Source organism: Ranitomeya variabilis, chromosome 1 (genome assembly GCF_051348905.1).
Source record: "Ranitomeya variabilis isolate aRanVar5 chromosome 1, aRanVar5.hap1, whole genome shotgun sequence".
Lineage (NCBI taxonomy): Eukaryota > Metazoa > Chordata > Amphibia > Anura > Dendrobatidae > Ranitomeya > Ranitomeya variabilis.
The window spans coordinates 347,622,035-347,636,947 of record NC_135232.1 but is presented as its reverse complement, the minus strand read 5'-3'; the positions used below and the strand labels follow the sequence as shown (position 1 = coordinate 347,636,947).

Below are 14,913 nucleotides of genomic sequence, written 5' to 3'. Positions count from 1 at the left end.
CCCATAACCTGCTCCCCCCGCTGCGTCCGTATAAATTTCACAATCAAAGGCATTCAAATCTTCCTGCTGAATCAATGCCCTGCCATTGTAATTCTCCAAGAAACACCGCCAAACCAACAGATCATCCCTATGCTCCCTGCTCAAACGTATGAAATGATGAGCTGCAGTGACTCCCGCCGTAGCCCTGGACAACCTTCGGCAAAAAATCCGTCCCATAGGGCATAATACAGCAAGCAAAATTCAGGCGACCCAGCAACGACTGCAACTCCTTCAATGTCACTTTTCTCAATTGTGCGATTCTGGACACCTCCTGCTTCAGTAACAACAATTTGTCATCGGGCAACCTGCACTCCATCTTAGCAGAATCGATAAGAATCCCAAGAAAACTTAAAACCGTACATGGGCCCTCCATTTTCTCCTGCGCCAAAGGGACCCCAAAACGCCTGGCCACCCATTCCATGGTGGCCAATAAATTGTCGCACACCGCAGAGTCAGGGGGACCGACAAACAAAAAATCATCCAAGTAATGAATGACCGAAGGAACACCAGAAACGTCTCTAACAACCCATTCCAGAAAAGTACTGAAAGTTTCAAACAACGAACAAGAAATCGAACAGCCCATTGGCAAACACCTGTCCAAATAAAAACCTCCTTTCCAAAAACAACCGAGTAACGGAATGCTCTCCGGATGCACCGGCAGAAGCCGAAAGGCAGACTCGATGTCTGTCTTTGCCATCAAGGCCCCCGCACCATACATACGAACCCACTGCACTGCCGCATCGAACGACGTATATACAACCGAACATAATTCCTCTGCAATGCCATCGTTAACCGAACAACCTTTTGGATACGACAGATGCTGAATTAAACGAAACTTATTTGGCTCCTTCTTGGGCACCACGCCCAATGGAGAAACAATCACCCCTTCCATAGGTAACGAAACAAACGGGCCCGCCATTCTCCCTAACTCCACCTCCTTTGCTAACTTGATCGAAACAACATCCGCGTGTAAACTTGCAGACCTCAGATTTTTTATAGAAAAGGGGACCGCATGAGCCGGATGAGGAATCCTAAAACCTTCAGCAAAACCATCCCTAATAACCACTGCCTTCAACCGGTCCGAATATCTACTTAGATAAGGGGCCATCTTTTGAAGCCTCACCGGCGTCACCCCCATGACCGCTACCCTCTGCTGGCTTGCCCCTTGCTTTTTTGAAACATTTTGAAGCCCCATGTGAGGCTCCGCTACAATGGGAGCATACGTGCTTGAACTTGCAGGTATTGCCAAACTTGCACTGGCCGTCATTAAACTGCCAACACATGCCCGTTTTGTCTTTTGCCCCCTGTGACCCCTGTCCTCCTCCTCCAACTTGACCTGACTGCTGACTACTACCCCCCCCACCCCCTTGAAAGGACTGCCCGTACCGCACAGGGGCCATCACCTTCAACCACAATCCAATGTCCTTTTGATCCCATTTTATTTCGGGCCTAACCGCCTTCCGCTGCCTAAATTGCTCGTCGTACCGCAGCCAAGCCTGGCCCCCGTACGTACGATGTGCCTCACCAATAGAATCAAAATAACAGAAAAGGCCCAAACAATTCTCCGGAAATTTCTCTCGTATCACACTGGCCAAGATAGCAAAAGCCTGTTGCCAATTCACAAACGTTTGCGGAATCAAACGCCAACGCCTTTTCTCTTCCTCCTCCTTTTTGCTATCATCCTTCTTCCCTTTGTCCAAATTAAATTTTTCCAAAGGGAGGAGGGAGAAAATCTCCACAAATTCGTCCTTTCAAATCTTCTCCTTCACCTCCTTCTTTAAATGGGCACCGAGGGGACCCTCAAAACACACAAAAACTTCCCCTTTTGCCCGATCATCTAATTTAACCTCATCCTTCTTACCCGTTTCCGTTTGAACCGACACTGACACCCCAGCTGCCTGAGCCGACGTGGCAGCCCCAGACCTCGCTACCTCGCCAGAGCCCCCCCTGGCTGTATTACCAGAATCCACCAACCAAGCCCCCGCGGGTGACCCTCCCACGCTGCCTGCTGCCCCCGCATCCAATCTCCTCAAAATATGCGCCATACCCGCTAAAAGCTCTCTAACACCAGGAAGCCCTGAACCAGCCTCCCCTACCCCCTCCGCTAACCCCGCCGTACCCGGCACCGAAAGAGGAATAGACATATACTCACGAGGCTGTGCAGGTGCTGTGTCCCCACCAGCCGTATCTCCGGAATCCCGCTGCGCTCCATCGTCTAGATGCTCGCTCCCAGATCCGGGGTCATCGCTGCCGCTGAGGTGCCCCAGGCCCACGCCCCTGGCCTCCAGGTCACCAGGGGGGACCGAGACTGTCGAAACGCTCCTGTTGCTGGACCTCCTGGCGGATCTTGACCTTACGGCTGTTTGTACGTCCCTTCGGCCTCCTGCAAAACTGGCTCGACCGGCACCCGCCACTCGACCTCCGCGTCCAAGGCCAAGCTGAACCGCTGATGCCAGCCTGCCCGTCGCCCTGCTCTGCCGTCCGGTGCCTATGCCAGGCCCACCTGGGGGAGGTGAGCCTGCCGCTGCACCCGCTGCCCTGGAACTCCCGATCACCGCCGGCGTCATTGGGCTCCTGGCTCCCCTTGTCGCTGCTGCCGCCGCTGCCCGCGCTGTGGTCCGGCTGTTCCTGGCGCCACTAGAGGGCGCCGCACTTCCTCTGCTCCCTGGACTAGGCCGCACTTCCGGTGTGGCCCTGGCTTCCGTTGCGGCCCTGGCCTCGGGCCGCGCCTGACTGGTCCCCGCTCCACGTCGCCGACTCGCGCCGGCAGAGCCACGAGGTGGATTCCTGCCGGAGGGGGGAGTGGGCGGGATGGTCGCGCCGCATCCCGCAGCTCCCGCAGGGTCCCCGGAGGGGCTCCGTGGCCTACGCCTGCCACGCGGTGTAGTCTCAGGGGATAATCTTTCCGGGGGCCGCGTCCTCCTGGTTCTGCTGCCCTGGCTCCCGCTAACGCCCAGCAGCCTGGTGAGCTGCTCCTCCAGCCATCTATCGCTCCTGGACCTGGATTCTCTGCGCAGCTGCTCCACAAGGCTATCTATGGAGGACATGGTGAGTAGCTGTGAGAGGTCTTCTCTCCTCGTGATTCACCGCACAAGTGATCCTTCCCGCACTTATTCCAGCCCCCGCCTCCTTGCTCCCCTAAGCACACCCCTTATTCACAATTCCGACCAATCCCTCTATGATCACTGTTTTTATTCAAAAACTCCAAACCCCCTTCTTGGCAACGCAGTCATGTGGGGGCTTCCATCCAGCTGCGCCCATTACAGCCCCCCCTCTTTAAATCTGAATTTTGAAATATTTCCTCATCTATAATTTTCATGTATATATATATATATATATATATATATATATATATATATTTATATTTATATATATACATGTATCTATTAACAGGAAAGAAGATGTCTGCAGATAGAAGAGAGAGTAGATCAACTAGTAAACCAGGTAAAAGTAATCCTGTGTTCTATGACAACAATTATATATTCCCTGTCCTGACATTTCTGCATTAGCCCTGGAAAGAAGTAAAACCTGATACCATGTTCACGTTCTCCACCACAGATTCTTCTTTTAGGTCATGCCCTGAAAAAACGCAGTAACCTTAAAGTGTAAAATGTAAAGAATTGCATTAGAGATGTAGGTGACATCAAACGGGCCAATAGCATATGGGTCATAATGTCAGGTATGGTTAGCTGAGTAGTAGTGATGAGCGAACGTGCTCCCATAAGGTGCTATCCGAGTACGCTCAGGTGCTACCCGAGTCTCTTCCGCGTCCTCCAAAAATATGTGCAAGTCCTCTTTAGTTGCCTGTTTGTTAGGCAATCCCCGCATGTGTTGCGGCTGTCCTACAGGCGTGAGACATGCAGCCGCGGGGACTCGAACATATTATTCGAGCACGCTGCAAATTTTCTCACGCCCAGATTTGGTCAATGAAAAAAGAATCGCTCATCTGCACTGCCCTATTGAATAACATTGGTCTGGGGGCTGTGCGTTTATTTCACGGACAGCTCTCAGACCAAAAATACTGTGGTGTGAACTGGACTTTAGCATTACCATGTTCCTACTACCTCTGTGTTATTCTCCTTGTCACAGTTTGAGAACTATCAGCATGAAACTTTGGTACTGAAAAAGGAAATCACTATCCGGAAGAACCAGATCATTGACCAGGAGGTGAGTTATAAAAGGAGGAACTCAGCAGGAGAATCTGCAAACTTTGTCTGGTCATTGCTTGAGGATAGAATTGATTTATTCTTGTCATATTATACATTTAGATATACTCCTCTAACATCCAGAAACAAATAATGAGGGTGTTTGATAAGATAAATGTACCAGAATTCCAGCGAAATTTGTGCCAGTAAAAAAAAAAAAGGTGGTTTACCTTGGAAAGAGTGTAAATTAACATGTAACACTGTGCACCACAGTTTTAGCGCTAGGCTCAGTTAGACAACTAATAGATGGTGTAAGTGTAAGGAGATGACATCCTGCCCACATTTCCCTCTCGAAACAACAAGTTTTAATGTTATGTGATGTAAAATGTTATGCGATGTGATATGAATTGTGACACGCATTAAAGATGTTAGCAAAATTGATAATGTGTGTGGTTTCACAATAGGGGTAATTAGAGTTAATGTTCAGGACTAGCCCAGAGTGGGAGGGGATTATTTGCAGGAAAAGTGACAATTTCTGGTCAGAGTGTCAGATAGGACATTAGGTTCATTGTAAGTGGACCTGAAGTTCTAGGGTGAGCAGTGCCGCATTCTGGAGTGACTCTAAGTGAGAAGAGACCGAAAAAAAGGGATACCGAGATTTGGAGCAGCAGTGACTAAGAGACAGAGTGACCTTCCGGAAACGGGGCATGGGAGAGGAAGCCGAGCTTATAATGTCTTGAAGGTAACGGGCCTAAACAGAACGGGATTCATGGGATGAGTAAAGTGTCCCAGGCGGAAGTTGCAGAGCTTCAGCATTACCGCCCATACTTGCACCCTAAAAAGGGAAAGGAGGACAACAAACAGCAGGACGAGTAAACTACTCATGCTATGTAGGGCTGTAGTGCTAAATGAAGTAATGAAGTAGTGAGAAACAGTGGACATAGAGAACAGCAGAGAAACGAAGGAAGGAAACTGTGGGGAAAATGCTTCGTTGTAAAGTAAATGTTCACAAACTGTGCCTGGTATCTCTTGTATATATTCCCTACCATGTTCTCGTTCAGTAAAAAGGTTATTTTTGAATGGTGCTATCCCTTATTGAACTGTGGAACATCTGGTCCTGGCAATCCAGCAACATCGGTTACATGCGGCCTGTAGTGCCCTCACAGCACAAGTCCACACACCCAGCCAGGACCTTCACTTTCATGTGACGGGCATAAGAGATGACTACTTCGCCCATGGCTACCGCCCCGTACCACATTATATAAGTTTAAATATGTCAGTCTAAGAGATTGCTTTCACCACCTTACTTTCTGTCCAAGTACAATGCAACAAAACATCAAATTGCACCCGGACCATTATCAGGTTATGGGGCAGCGCACATGTCTGATTCTTTTCCTCGGACTAGGATAGTCCGAGGAAAGAAAATCATGGCATGGCTGAATTTGATCCAATTATCAGATCACACGTGGTCATGCAGGTCATTAAGTCCATGGAAAACATCGAACTGCACTCAGATGATGTCTGAGTGCAGTCTGATCTCCACACACTGATAGAATAGAGAAATTTTGTTCCCCATCTTCTCCTCACAGTGTGCTCCTATTCCCACATCTGAGAGAACTGGATCATACTATGTCAACACTCTGATCAGAGTTTGATGACAGTGTCATTTGCATAATCGTCCCGATTCTCTCGAATGAGAGACTCTATGGTCGTGTGATCCTAGCCTACAGATGCATAAAATGTATCATCTCCCATGAGACACCATGATAAAACCTGTGTATTTCAGTCTAAGTCTATACTCTCTGTACATTAGACACCGTTAGTTAATATGCCCCACTATCTATGACCCCCATAGTATAATAACAGTTCCAAGCTGGGCATTGTCTCCAACTCATATGTCACATGATTGGAGGGGGATGTGAGAAAGGCAAAAGTAACTCTCATCTGAAAAGCATTTTTGTGAAGTTTTTTTTTATTAGCCAAATAGTTAGTTTTTAGACAAATAAGGACATTTATAGTAGAAATTCAGATTTATACCATGAAATTCTGCTTATTATTATTATTATTTTAGGATAGGCTGGAGAAGAAGAAACTAGAGCAAGAGGAAATAGAAGAACTTGCACATAAAGTAAGTGAGCAGTAGATGGAATGGGTTGTATATCGGGGAACCATGCATGTCTAAGACTGGGTTCACATTGTTTGACCTGCGTTCAGTGGCTCTGTCGGGGCTTACATCTGAACCTCCGCAAAGTGGCATTCGGGTGTTTGCACTGATGGGGCCATTGAGTATAAGACTACAGACGGAGTCACTGTGTGCCCCACTGTACATAATTGTTGGCTGTAGATACCTAATGGAATGGGCAGCAACACGTAGTCAGCTTTGTCATGCTGCCCGCCTCCAATAGACATATATGGCCTAAAATGATGTGTGACAGAATACAAGGTGACTCCATCTGCATCATTATAGTCAATGGTTCATCATCAGTAGTGAAGAGCGAGTGTGCTCGTTACTCGAGATTTCCGAGCATGCTCGGATAGTGTCCGAGTATTTTGGGTGTGCTCCTAGATTTTGTTTGTGTCCCCGTAGCTGCATGATTTGCGGCCGCTAGGCAGCCTGAATACATGTGGGGATTCTGTAACAAACAGGCAATCCCTGCATGTGTTCAGGTTGTCTAACAGCCACAAATCATGCAGCTACGGGGACACAAACATAATCTATGAGCACGCCCAAATACTCGGAGAACACCCGAACATGATCGGAAATCTCGAGTAACGAGCACACTCGCTCATCACTATTCATCACCAGTACATACACTCTCATTTTCTTTTGCGGAGGTTCGGTTGTAAGTCCCAATGGAGCCACGGACCATAGGATCTAATGTAATGTGAACATAAAAAGACTATGTTCACATTTTCTTTCTGGCAATTTTTGTTTCTCTGTGTGTTTAAAGGATCAGACAAACGGAAAGTATGTGCAAAACTGTTGCATTGCAGAAGTAAAGGGTTATAGGTTCCCTCAGGTTATGTTGTGCCAGAACTTTCTACATGCTGCCCTTATTCTTCGTGTTCTACAAACTGACTCAAAATGGAACACCCAAATAATTAATGTGATCCCTCTGCTTTTGTTTGTGCCACTAATCCAATGAATCTTTGTTACACATGAATTCTGTTTGTCTGAACAGTGAAATGGGATGGTCAAATGGAAACGTGAACTTAGACTAATTTGTTGGTTTATTAAATCATGGCAACGTTGGCCCAGACAGCTATAAAATCAATTGATGCTCGTTAATTCATCTCAGCGTAAAATTATTAGGGGAAGCCTGGAAGATGAAATGAGGATGTAACTTACTGACAATGGAGTTTTGGTCTATTTTAGAGGGAATCCATAAAGAAATATGTGACCACCACCTTGAAGGAGTATGCAACTGCTATAGAGGTAAGCTTTAGCTTCAGTAATGGAAGTAATGCTAGATAACGTGTGGTGCCAACTGTTCTATAAAACACAATTCTTTATGTTTTGTCCTATCCAGGTTCTGAATAATAAGATGGACGCTTTACAGACCAAAGTAGAAGAATCCTTCCAAGAGATTTCCCTGTTAGTATCTATAAGACTCAATCTTGTTTCAGATTAAATCAAATAGAATTGCAGATTTATTGAGACTGTAATTTTGCATTTGGAGTTCAGAAGACAAATTTCTTGTTTTCCTATTTTTAGATGAACAATTAGTGAGGTTTTATGATCATTCCGCTAAATTGTGCCTTGTTACGACCTGTACATAAGTGAATTGCCCTTTAAACGATAGTGTTTCCAAAATATGGAGGCAGTACTTGATTTGATATAAGAAAAACAATGGAACCTTGTAAATGACTCATTGATACTAATGTGGAAATTCAATGCTTCTGAATTCTCCCAAATAATTCAATTACATTAAAGCCCCTCATACACATTAGACGACTCTCAGCCAAATGATGCTTCAGTTGATCTTTCAGATGACAGCTGTCTCGGCCAGCTCGTGCATACACAGGAGTACTGTATACAGGAAAGCCTCCGACAGACATCTCTGCCGGCAGCTTATGTCTGAGAGACAATACGATAAGTAGATCAAAATTGGACATGCCCTATCAACATCTGTTCTGATAATCAGTTGACTGTTGACCCCATCTAGATTAGAGTGTCGTCCAAACCTGTCCATATACTTACAATGCATGATTATTGTGAATGAGCATTTATAGGAGTGCTCGTTTCATGCAGTGCAAATAGGCTGGCAATCAACCGAAAAATGGGCAAAATGCTGTTTTCCTGGCTAAAGTGATCTTTGTTCTGCACAAAAATTGTGATTGTTCTCGGCAGCACATAGTGCTGTGTAAACCGGACATGCACTACAGAGAACAATGACAACCTACATGAGCTGAGCCATCTATTACAGACTGTGCTTTGGCTTATTTAAGAAGACTATTGAACAGCTGCTGATCATTAAACATATTGCCGGTTGGTTGTCCTTTAACCCTGCTCATTCGGCAGTGTAAATGGACCCTAAGGTGGGTTTCGAGGTATGTGATTGATTTGTCTTTTGTCTTAGGAGAAATGCAATAGATGAATGTTCTAGAAAGTCTGCACAATCCCCGGTTGATGGCACTTTTATGCATGAGTTAATCCAGGTCAAGCTTGTGAGTAGAATTCAAGTCTCCGTGTCCTTTCAGGACTGCAAAAGTTGTGTCCTCCTACATAACCTTTCCATCTTGTCATGATGACTCTTTGATAGCGTGGAAAACACAAATATCCTTTTCACTATTCCAAAGTCCCCAGGGGATCTAATTTGCGTGATTGTAATCACATCTCTCTGTACTGTATTTAAAATAGCATCTACAATTTAGATTCTGTTCAGACTTAGATTTTTTTTGCTTTAATGGAAGTTATGGGTAAGAAACATAATCTAACATACAACTTTAATGAAGACTGCAATATGCCCCTATAGACATACACTTCTATATACTAATTACTTTTGTAAAATAAGTTTGGCAGGGGGAAAAAAAAGGAATCATTTAACATAAAATGACAATATTTATTGCATTGCATTATTCTAATGCGGAGAACCATCACCCCTATGTAGACTTCCTTGTAAAATATTGCATCCTTATGTGCTCGCGGCATTGTTTTTTATTAAGTGAGATGAGTAATAATGTGCAGCTGACTCCTAAACTCCTGCTAGTGATGGCTCCATGTAGGGGGCTGGTTGTGTTGGGTGGTAGTATGCCCCTTTAAATTTAATGTAGGGTACTGTGAGAGAGTATTAGTAATAATGGAAGAAATGCAGACATACACAGAAGACACTCACAAAGAGGTAGCAAGCTCTATGTTTCCAGAATCTTAAAGGGAATCTGTCACCAGTTTTTGCTGGGAGCAGCATAATATACGGGTAGAGACCCTACTTCTAGAAATGTATCACTTACTGAACTGCTTGCTGCAGTTTTAATTAAAAACTGTTTTCTCTGCTGCCGATCAACCAGTTCTCTAAAAGCTGAGCTCTGTATAACCCCACCCAGAACCTTAAGGGGTACTTAGTGACATGGAAAATACATCTTATAGGTTTTTTTATTTAATGTGCAGAGCCACCTTATGGTGTGCTTGAGCATTTAGGCAGCCCTCGTCTAACACACCATTGGCTTGTCTTTAGAGATGGGAGAATCTATTGAAATTCAAATCCTCCAGCTTTGCTGAATTTTCCTAAATAATTTGAGTCACAACAAATTTATTATTTGAATGTTCAGATTATTAGTCTGATACTACAACTCCAATTTTCAATATACTTGAGCACAATCAGGTTTGGCCTTTTTTCTGTAAAATGTGAAAATGCCGCTACTTGTCCGACCTTCAGCTTTTAAACTGGCTGTGATAGTCCCCTCTGATTGGCTGTGCTAGATCTTGGGATGTGAAAGCTGTAAGGCCACGGACACGTATTACATCATTAGCTGTGACTGCTGCAATCTTAAAAATGGCACCAGGCATGTGTTTATGTGATCCCTGTGATTAGAATCACTAAGTGGTCAAATTCACCGGGATCTGCAAATTTGAAGAAATTCGACTCAAATTCTATCCGCTCATCTTTACTTGACAAGTTCAGCCCAGTTACCATATCACATTTTAACTCCTTAGCCTCTGATTTCATCCTAGGTTTGCTCAGAGCTGAAGCTGAATGTGCTCATTTTAGTTGACAATTCACTTGACATAATTACTAAAATGATAATTAAACCTCGTTTTAAATTGTACAATCACAAATTCTGTTTTTTAAATGTCAAATTATATTGAACAAAATATTGTTGGAGCTGGTAAGTGTATGGATTGAATAACAGCCACACTTGGCCACATTAAGGAATAGCTAACTATATACTGTAAGTTCTAGTCACTTCATGATTTCTGTACTGTAAACCCAAGAGCTTTCTACAATACTGGAGCTGATATTGTCTAAGAAGACTAACCAATTCTAACTAATTCTATCTTAATCTCTAATAATCTATACATTCTGCATTTTCAGGATGAGGATCAGCTGTTAAAGGCAGAACAACAGAAAGACTGGGGCTTTTGGGGGCAAAAGTGAGTTCTACTGCCGTAACTTCATTCACATATTATAATAATCTTCTATGCTCTATAACAGCTGTTTTTTTCCAGGTTGCTGTATGCCATAATGCTGAAGGTTCTGTGGTATAACATCAAGGTTTTCTTCTTCTCTGGCTTCTTCATTCTGTTGCTTAACTACCTATTACCACTCAGCAAGGGTAATGATCCCGGTTATCTGGGTTGGTTCATACGGAGCGTCTTCTCTTCAGAAGCAGTTGAGTCAATCGAGAATATTCTACAGCCATGTTTGCAGCGCTTAGGTTCAGGTGTAGTACCCACATAGTCAGGCTGAAAAATGTATCAATTTAAGTGTGCTTAATAAAGAAACTCAACAACCTTCCTTTGTTCTAGAGTGGAGATGGCTTACTAGAATTACCTTTAATCTACACTATTTAAGGGGAGTCTGTTACCCCAAAATTCAAATTTAGCTGCTAAAATATTTATATAAGGGACTTATCTCCTTTAAAAAAAACACATCAGTAACATACATTTTAGAGATGTAGTTGCCAAAAATGTCACTTTTAATCCATATGCAACTGAGGGTGCACCCTCGGCATGGCCAATGTCTCGGTGCACCGTTACGGCCTCCAGTTTGCATATCAAGCACTGTTCTTGAGCTTGATTGACAGCTCTCTAATTCTCAAAGCGAAATGCTGTGCGAGTGTGAGCACTCTGTAAGGCTACGTTCACATTTGCGTCTTTCGCCGCAGCGTCGTTGACGCATATCAACGCATGCGTCGTGCGCCCCTATCTTTAACATTGGGGACGCAAGGGCATGCGTTTGTATGCGTTGTCATGCGTTGTCCGCCGCATGCGTCGTTTAGCCGCATCTGCCGGGGCGCGGCCGACGCTACATGTTGCATTTTTGTAGCGGCAAAATTTATTAAAAAAACGCATGCGTCGGTTTTGCGTCGTCAATGCGTTTTTTTCCCCATTTAAATCAATTGACGACGCAGACGACGCAAGTGCATGCGTTGCAGCGCGTTGTGCGACGCATGCGTCTTTCAATAAAATAACCAAATGAAGTGTCTAGACGGTGTCTAGACAGTGACAAACAACAGAGATAATAAATATAGGTTGATGCATTGTTTTGCCAGTTTGCCTCCAGCATTGAAGACAGACCAGACAAGCTCTCTTCAAGAGATGTAAGTATAGCATGGAATCTGGGCATTTTCTTTGTGTTCTTTTCAAAAAATGTTCTTTGCAATTGGTGGATCTTGTACTGTACTTTATTCCGGCTATACTGTTGTTGTTTAATGGAAATTGGTGTTTTTTTATTCTGGTTGTGATGTATTTCTGCCGTTATATGATGGCGTTTCATTGTCTCCGGCCCTGTTGGTTTTTTATTGTAAAGTATGGTGTTCTATCCAGGATTTACTTTTCTTTTCCCTTTTTAGTTTGTATGTTTTATTTTGGGTTTTTTCTATGAGTTGTGCTTAATATTTTCAAGAGTTGTAAGTATAGAATGGATTCTGTGCATTTTATTTGTGTTTTATTTTTTGAAAATTTTTATTGCAAGTTGTGGATGTTGTACTGTACTGTATTCCGGCTATACTGTTGTTGGTTAATGCAAATTGGTGTTTTTTTAATTGTAGTTGTGATGTATCTCTGCCGTTATATGATGGCGTTTCATTGTCTCCGGCCTTGTTGGTTTTATTGTAAAGTATGGTGGTCTATCTAGGATTTACTTTTCTTTTCCCTTTTTTTGTTGGGTGTTTTATTTTGGATTTGTCAATGATTTTATGGTGCTTAATATTTTTTTTGGGTTGTTATGTTTTGCATGCGGTTGTTCCACTTTTTTTTTTTTTTTAATAGAAATGTATTTTTTCTTATCAGGTTCTGATGTATTTCTGGGGTTCTTTGTTTACGTTATCTTGGCTTTCTTTTTTCTTAAGAAAATTGTAAAATATGGTGTTTTATATGTATTGCCTTGCCTTGTGCCTTTTTGGTTTAAAAGATATATTTGTTTTTTTTAAAGATTTGTACATAGGGGCTGTATGTTTTTTTTCTTATCTGGGACTGTTGTGTTCTGTTTTTGCTATAGTCTGCCATTGTGTCGTCTCTGCCATTGTTTTTTTTTTTCAGTGTATGGCAGTGTTGTTTGCTCAGCGCGTGTTCAGTTGGCATTGTACTATGAGTGCACTGTTCGTTGTGGTCGTAATGTTTATGTATGGTTTTCCAAAGATTTTCTGCTATGTGGTAAATGTAAAAATTTGTTGAATTTTTCCTTGCAGAATTTATCTTGACCATAGCCAGTGACTCAAACCACACAACACCAACACCGCAGGGGAGTTCGGTGAGTACATGATGTACTGTTGTTCAAGTTTAACTATTCGTTGTATTTGTACACGTCTCAGTACATTTTTTGTAAACTATTTTACAGGCTTCTTCAAATGAGGAGGAAGAGAACCAGCAGGAGCAGCGATCTCGGGGCCAATCTGTGGTGGCAAGCCGGCGAGTAAGTATTTTTCAAAACAACATAGGAATGTTTTCAATGGTTAAACTTTTTTTTTTGGGTGGTGTGGGGAGGTGGGGGAATATTTGTATTTAGCTTGCAAACATTAATGTTTTACAATTATTGTAGGTTCCACGACGGGACCCACAGGAGTCAATAGACATCAATATGATGGTCGCCTGTATCCAGGAGCGAGGCCCGTTGTGAGACAGCCGTGACCCTCGGCACGCGGACCAGGTTGTTTTGAGGCACCTGTGGAATCAGGTGGCAAGATCGCTGTGGGATGGCTTTGACAGCGCTTCACCCACAGACAAAGGAAACTTTGGTAAGTATTGCTGAAACGCCGCTATGACCCTACAGGCCAGGATACACAACCGTGTGCGATGTGATCAACTCATGCAAGTTTGTTGCATCACACACGGTTTTTTTATCCTTTGAAAAGGTAACATAGTAACATAGTAACATAGTTAGTAAGGCCGAAAAAAGACATTTGTCCATCCAGTTCAGCCTATATTTCTATATTCCATCATAATAAATCCCCAGATCTATATCCTTCTACAGAACCTAATAATTGTATGATACAATATTGTTCTGCTCCAGGAAGACATCCAGGCCTCTCTTGAACCCCTCGACTGAGTTCGCCATCACCACCTCCTCAGGCAAGCAATTCCAGATTCTCACTGCCCTAACAGTAAAGAATCCTCTTCTATGTTGGTGGAAAAACCTTCTCTCCTCCAGACGCAAAGAATGCCCCCTTGTGCCCGTCACCTTCCTTGGTATAAACAGATCCTCAGCGAGATATTTGTATTGTCCCCTTATATACTTATACATGGTTATTAGATCGCCCCTCAGTCGTCTTTTTTCTAGACTAAATAATCCTAATTTCGCTAATCTATCTGGGTATTGTAGTTCTCCCATCCCCTTTATTAACTTTGTTGCCCTCCTTTGTACTCTCTCTAGTTCCATTATATCCTTCCTGAGCACCGGTGCCCAAAACTGGACACAGTACTCCATGTGCGGTCTAACTAGGGATTTGTACAGAGGTAGTATAATGCTCTCATCATGTGTATCCAGACCTCTTTTAATGCACCCCATGATCCTGTTTGCCTTGGCAGCTGCTGCCTGGCACTGGCTGCTCCAGGTAAGTTTATCATTAACTAGGATCCCCAAGTCCTTCTCCCTGTCAGATTTACCCAGTGGTTTCCCGTTCAGTGTGTAATGGTGATATTGATTCCTTCTTCCCATGTGTATAACCTTACATTTATTATTGTTAAACCTCATCTGCCACCTTTCAGCCCAAGTTTCCAACTTATCCAGATCCATCTGTAGCAGAATACTATCTTCTCTTGTATTAACTGCTTTACATAGTTTTGTATCATCTGCAAATATCAATATTTTACTGTGTAAACCTTCTACCAGATCATTAATGAATATGTTGAAGAGAACAGGTCCCAATACCGACCCCTGCGGTACCCCACTGGTCACAGTGACCCAGTTAGAGACTATACCATTTATAACCACCCTCTGCTTTCTATCACTAAGCCAGTTACTAACCCATTTACACACATTTTCCCCCAGACCAAGCATTCTCATTTTGTGTACCAACCTCTTGTGCGGCACGGTATCAAACGCTTTGGAAAAATCGAGATATACCACGT

At 43.5% G+C, this 14,913-nt stretch overlaps 1 protein-coding gene across 11 annotated transcripts in view; it reads left to right on the top strand.

Moving 5' to 3' along the window:
* The window catches only part of LOC143794005 (uncharacterized), a 47,849-nt gene extending 36,712 nt beyond the window's left edge, over positions 1 to 11,137 (top strand). For 10 of the 11 annotated variants that reach the window (XM_077280923.1, XM_077280915.1, XM_077280921.1 and 7 more), the window contains 8 exons: positions 3,433 to 3,483; positions 4,129 to 4,206; positions 6,256 to 6,312; positions 7,561 to 7,620; positions 7,715 to 7,779; positions 8,765 to 8,852; positions 10,718 to 10,776; positions 10,852 to 11,137. In XM_077280923.1, the coding sequence (XP_077137038.1) occupies positions 3,433 to 3,483; positions 4,129 to 4,206; positions 6,256 to 6,312; positions 7,561 to 7,620; positions 7,715 to 7,779; positions 8,765 to 8,852; positions 10,718 to 10,776; positions 10,852 to 11,083 (690 nt within the window). In that variant the 3' untranslated portion in view covers positions 11,084 to 11,137. The remainder of the gene's footprint in view (positions 1 to 3,432; positions 3,484 to 4,128; positions 4,207 to 6,255; positions 6,313 to 7,560; positions 7,621 to 7,714; positions 7,780 to 8,764; positions 8,853 to 10,717; positions 10,777 to 10,851) is intronic. The other variant, XM_077280918.1, reaches the window with a different exon arrangement.
* The last annotated feature ends 3,776 nt before the right edge of the window (positions 11,138 to 14,913 follow it).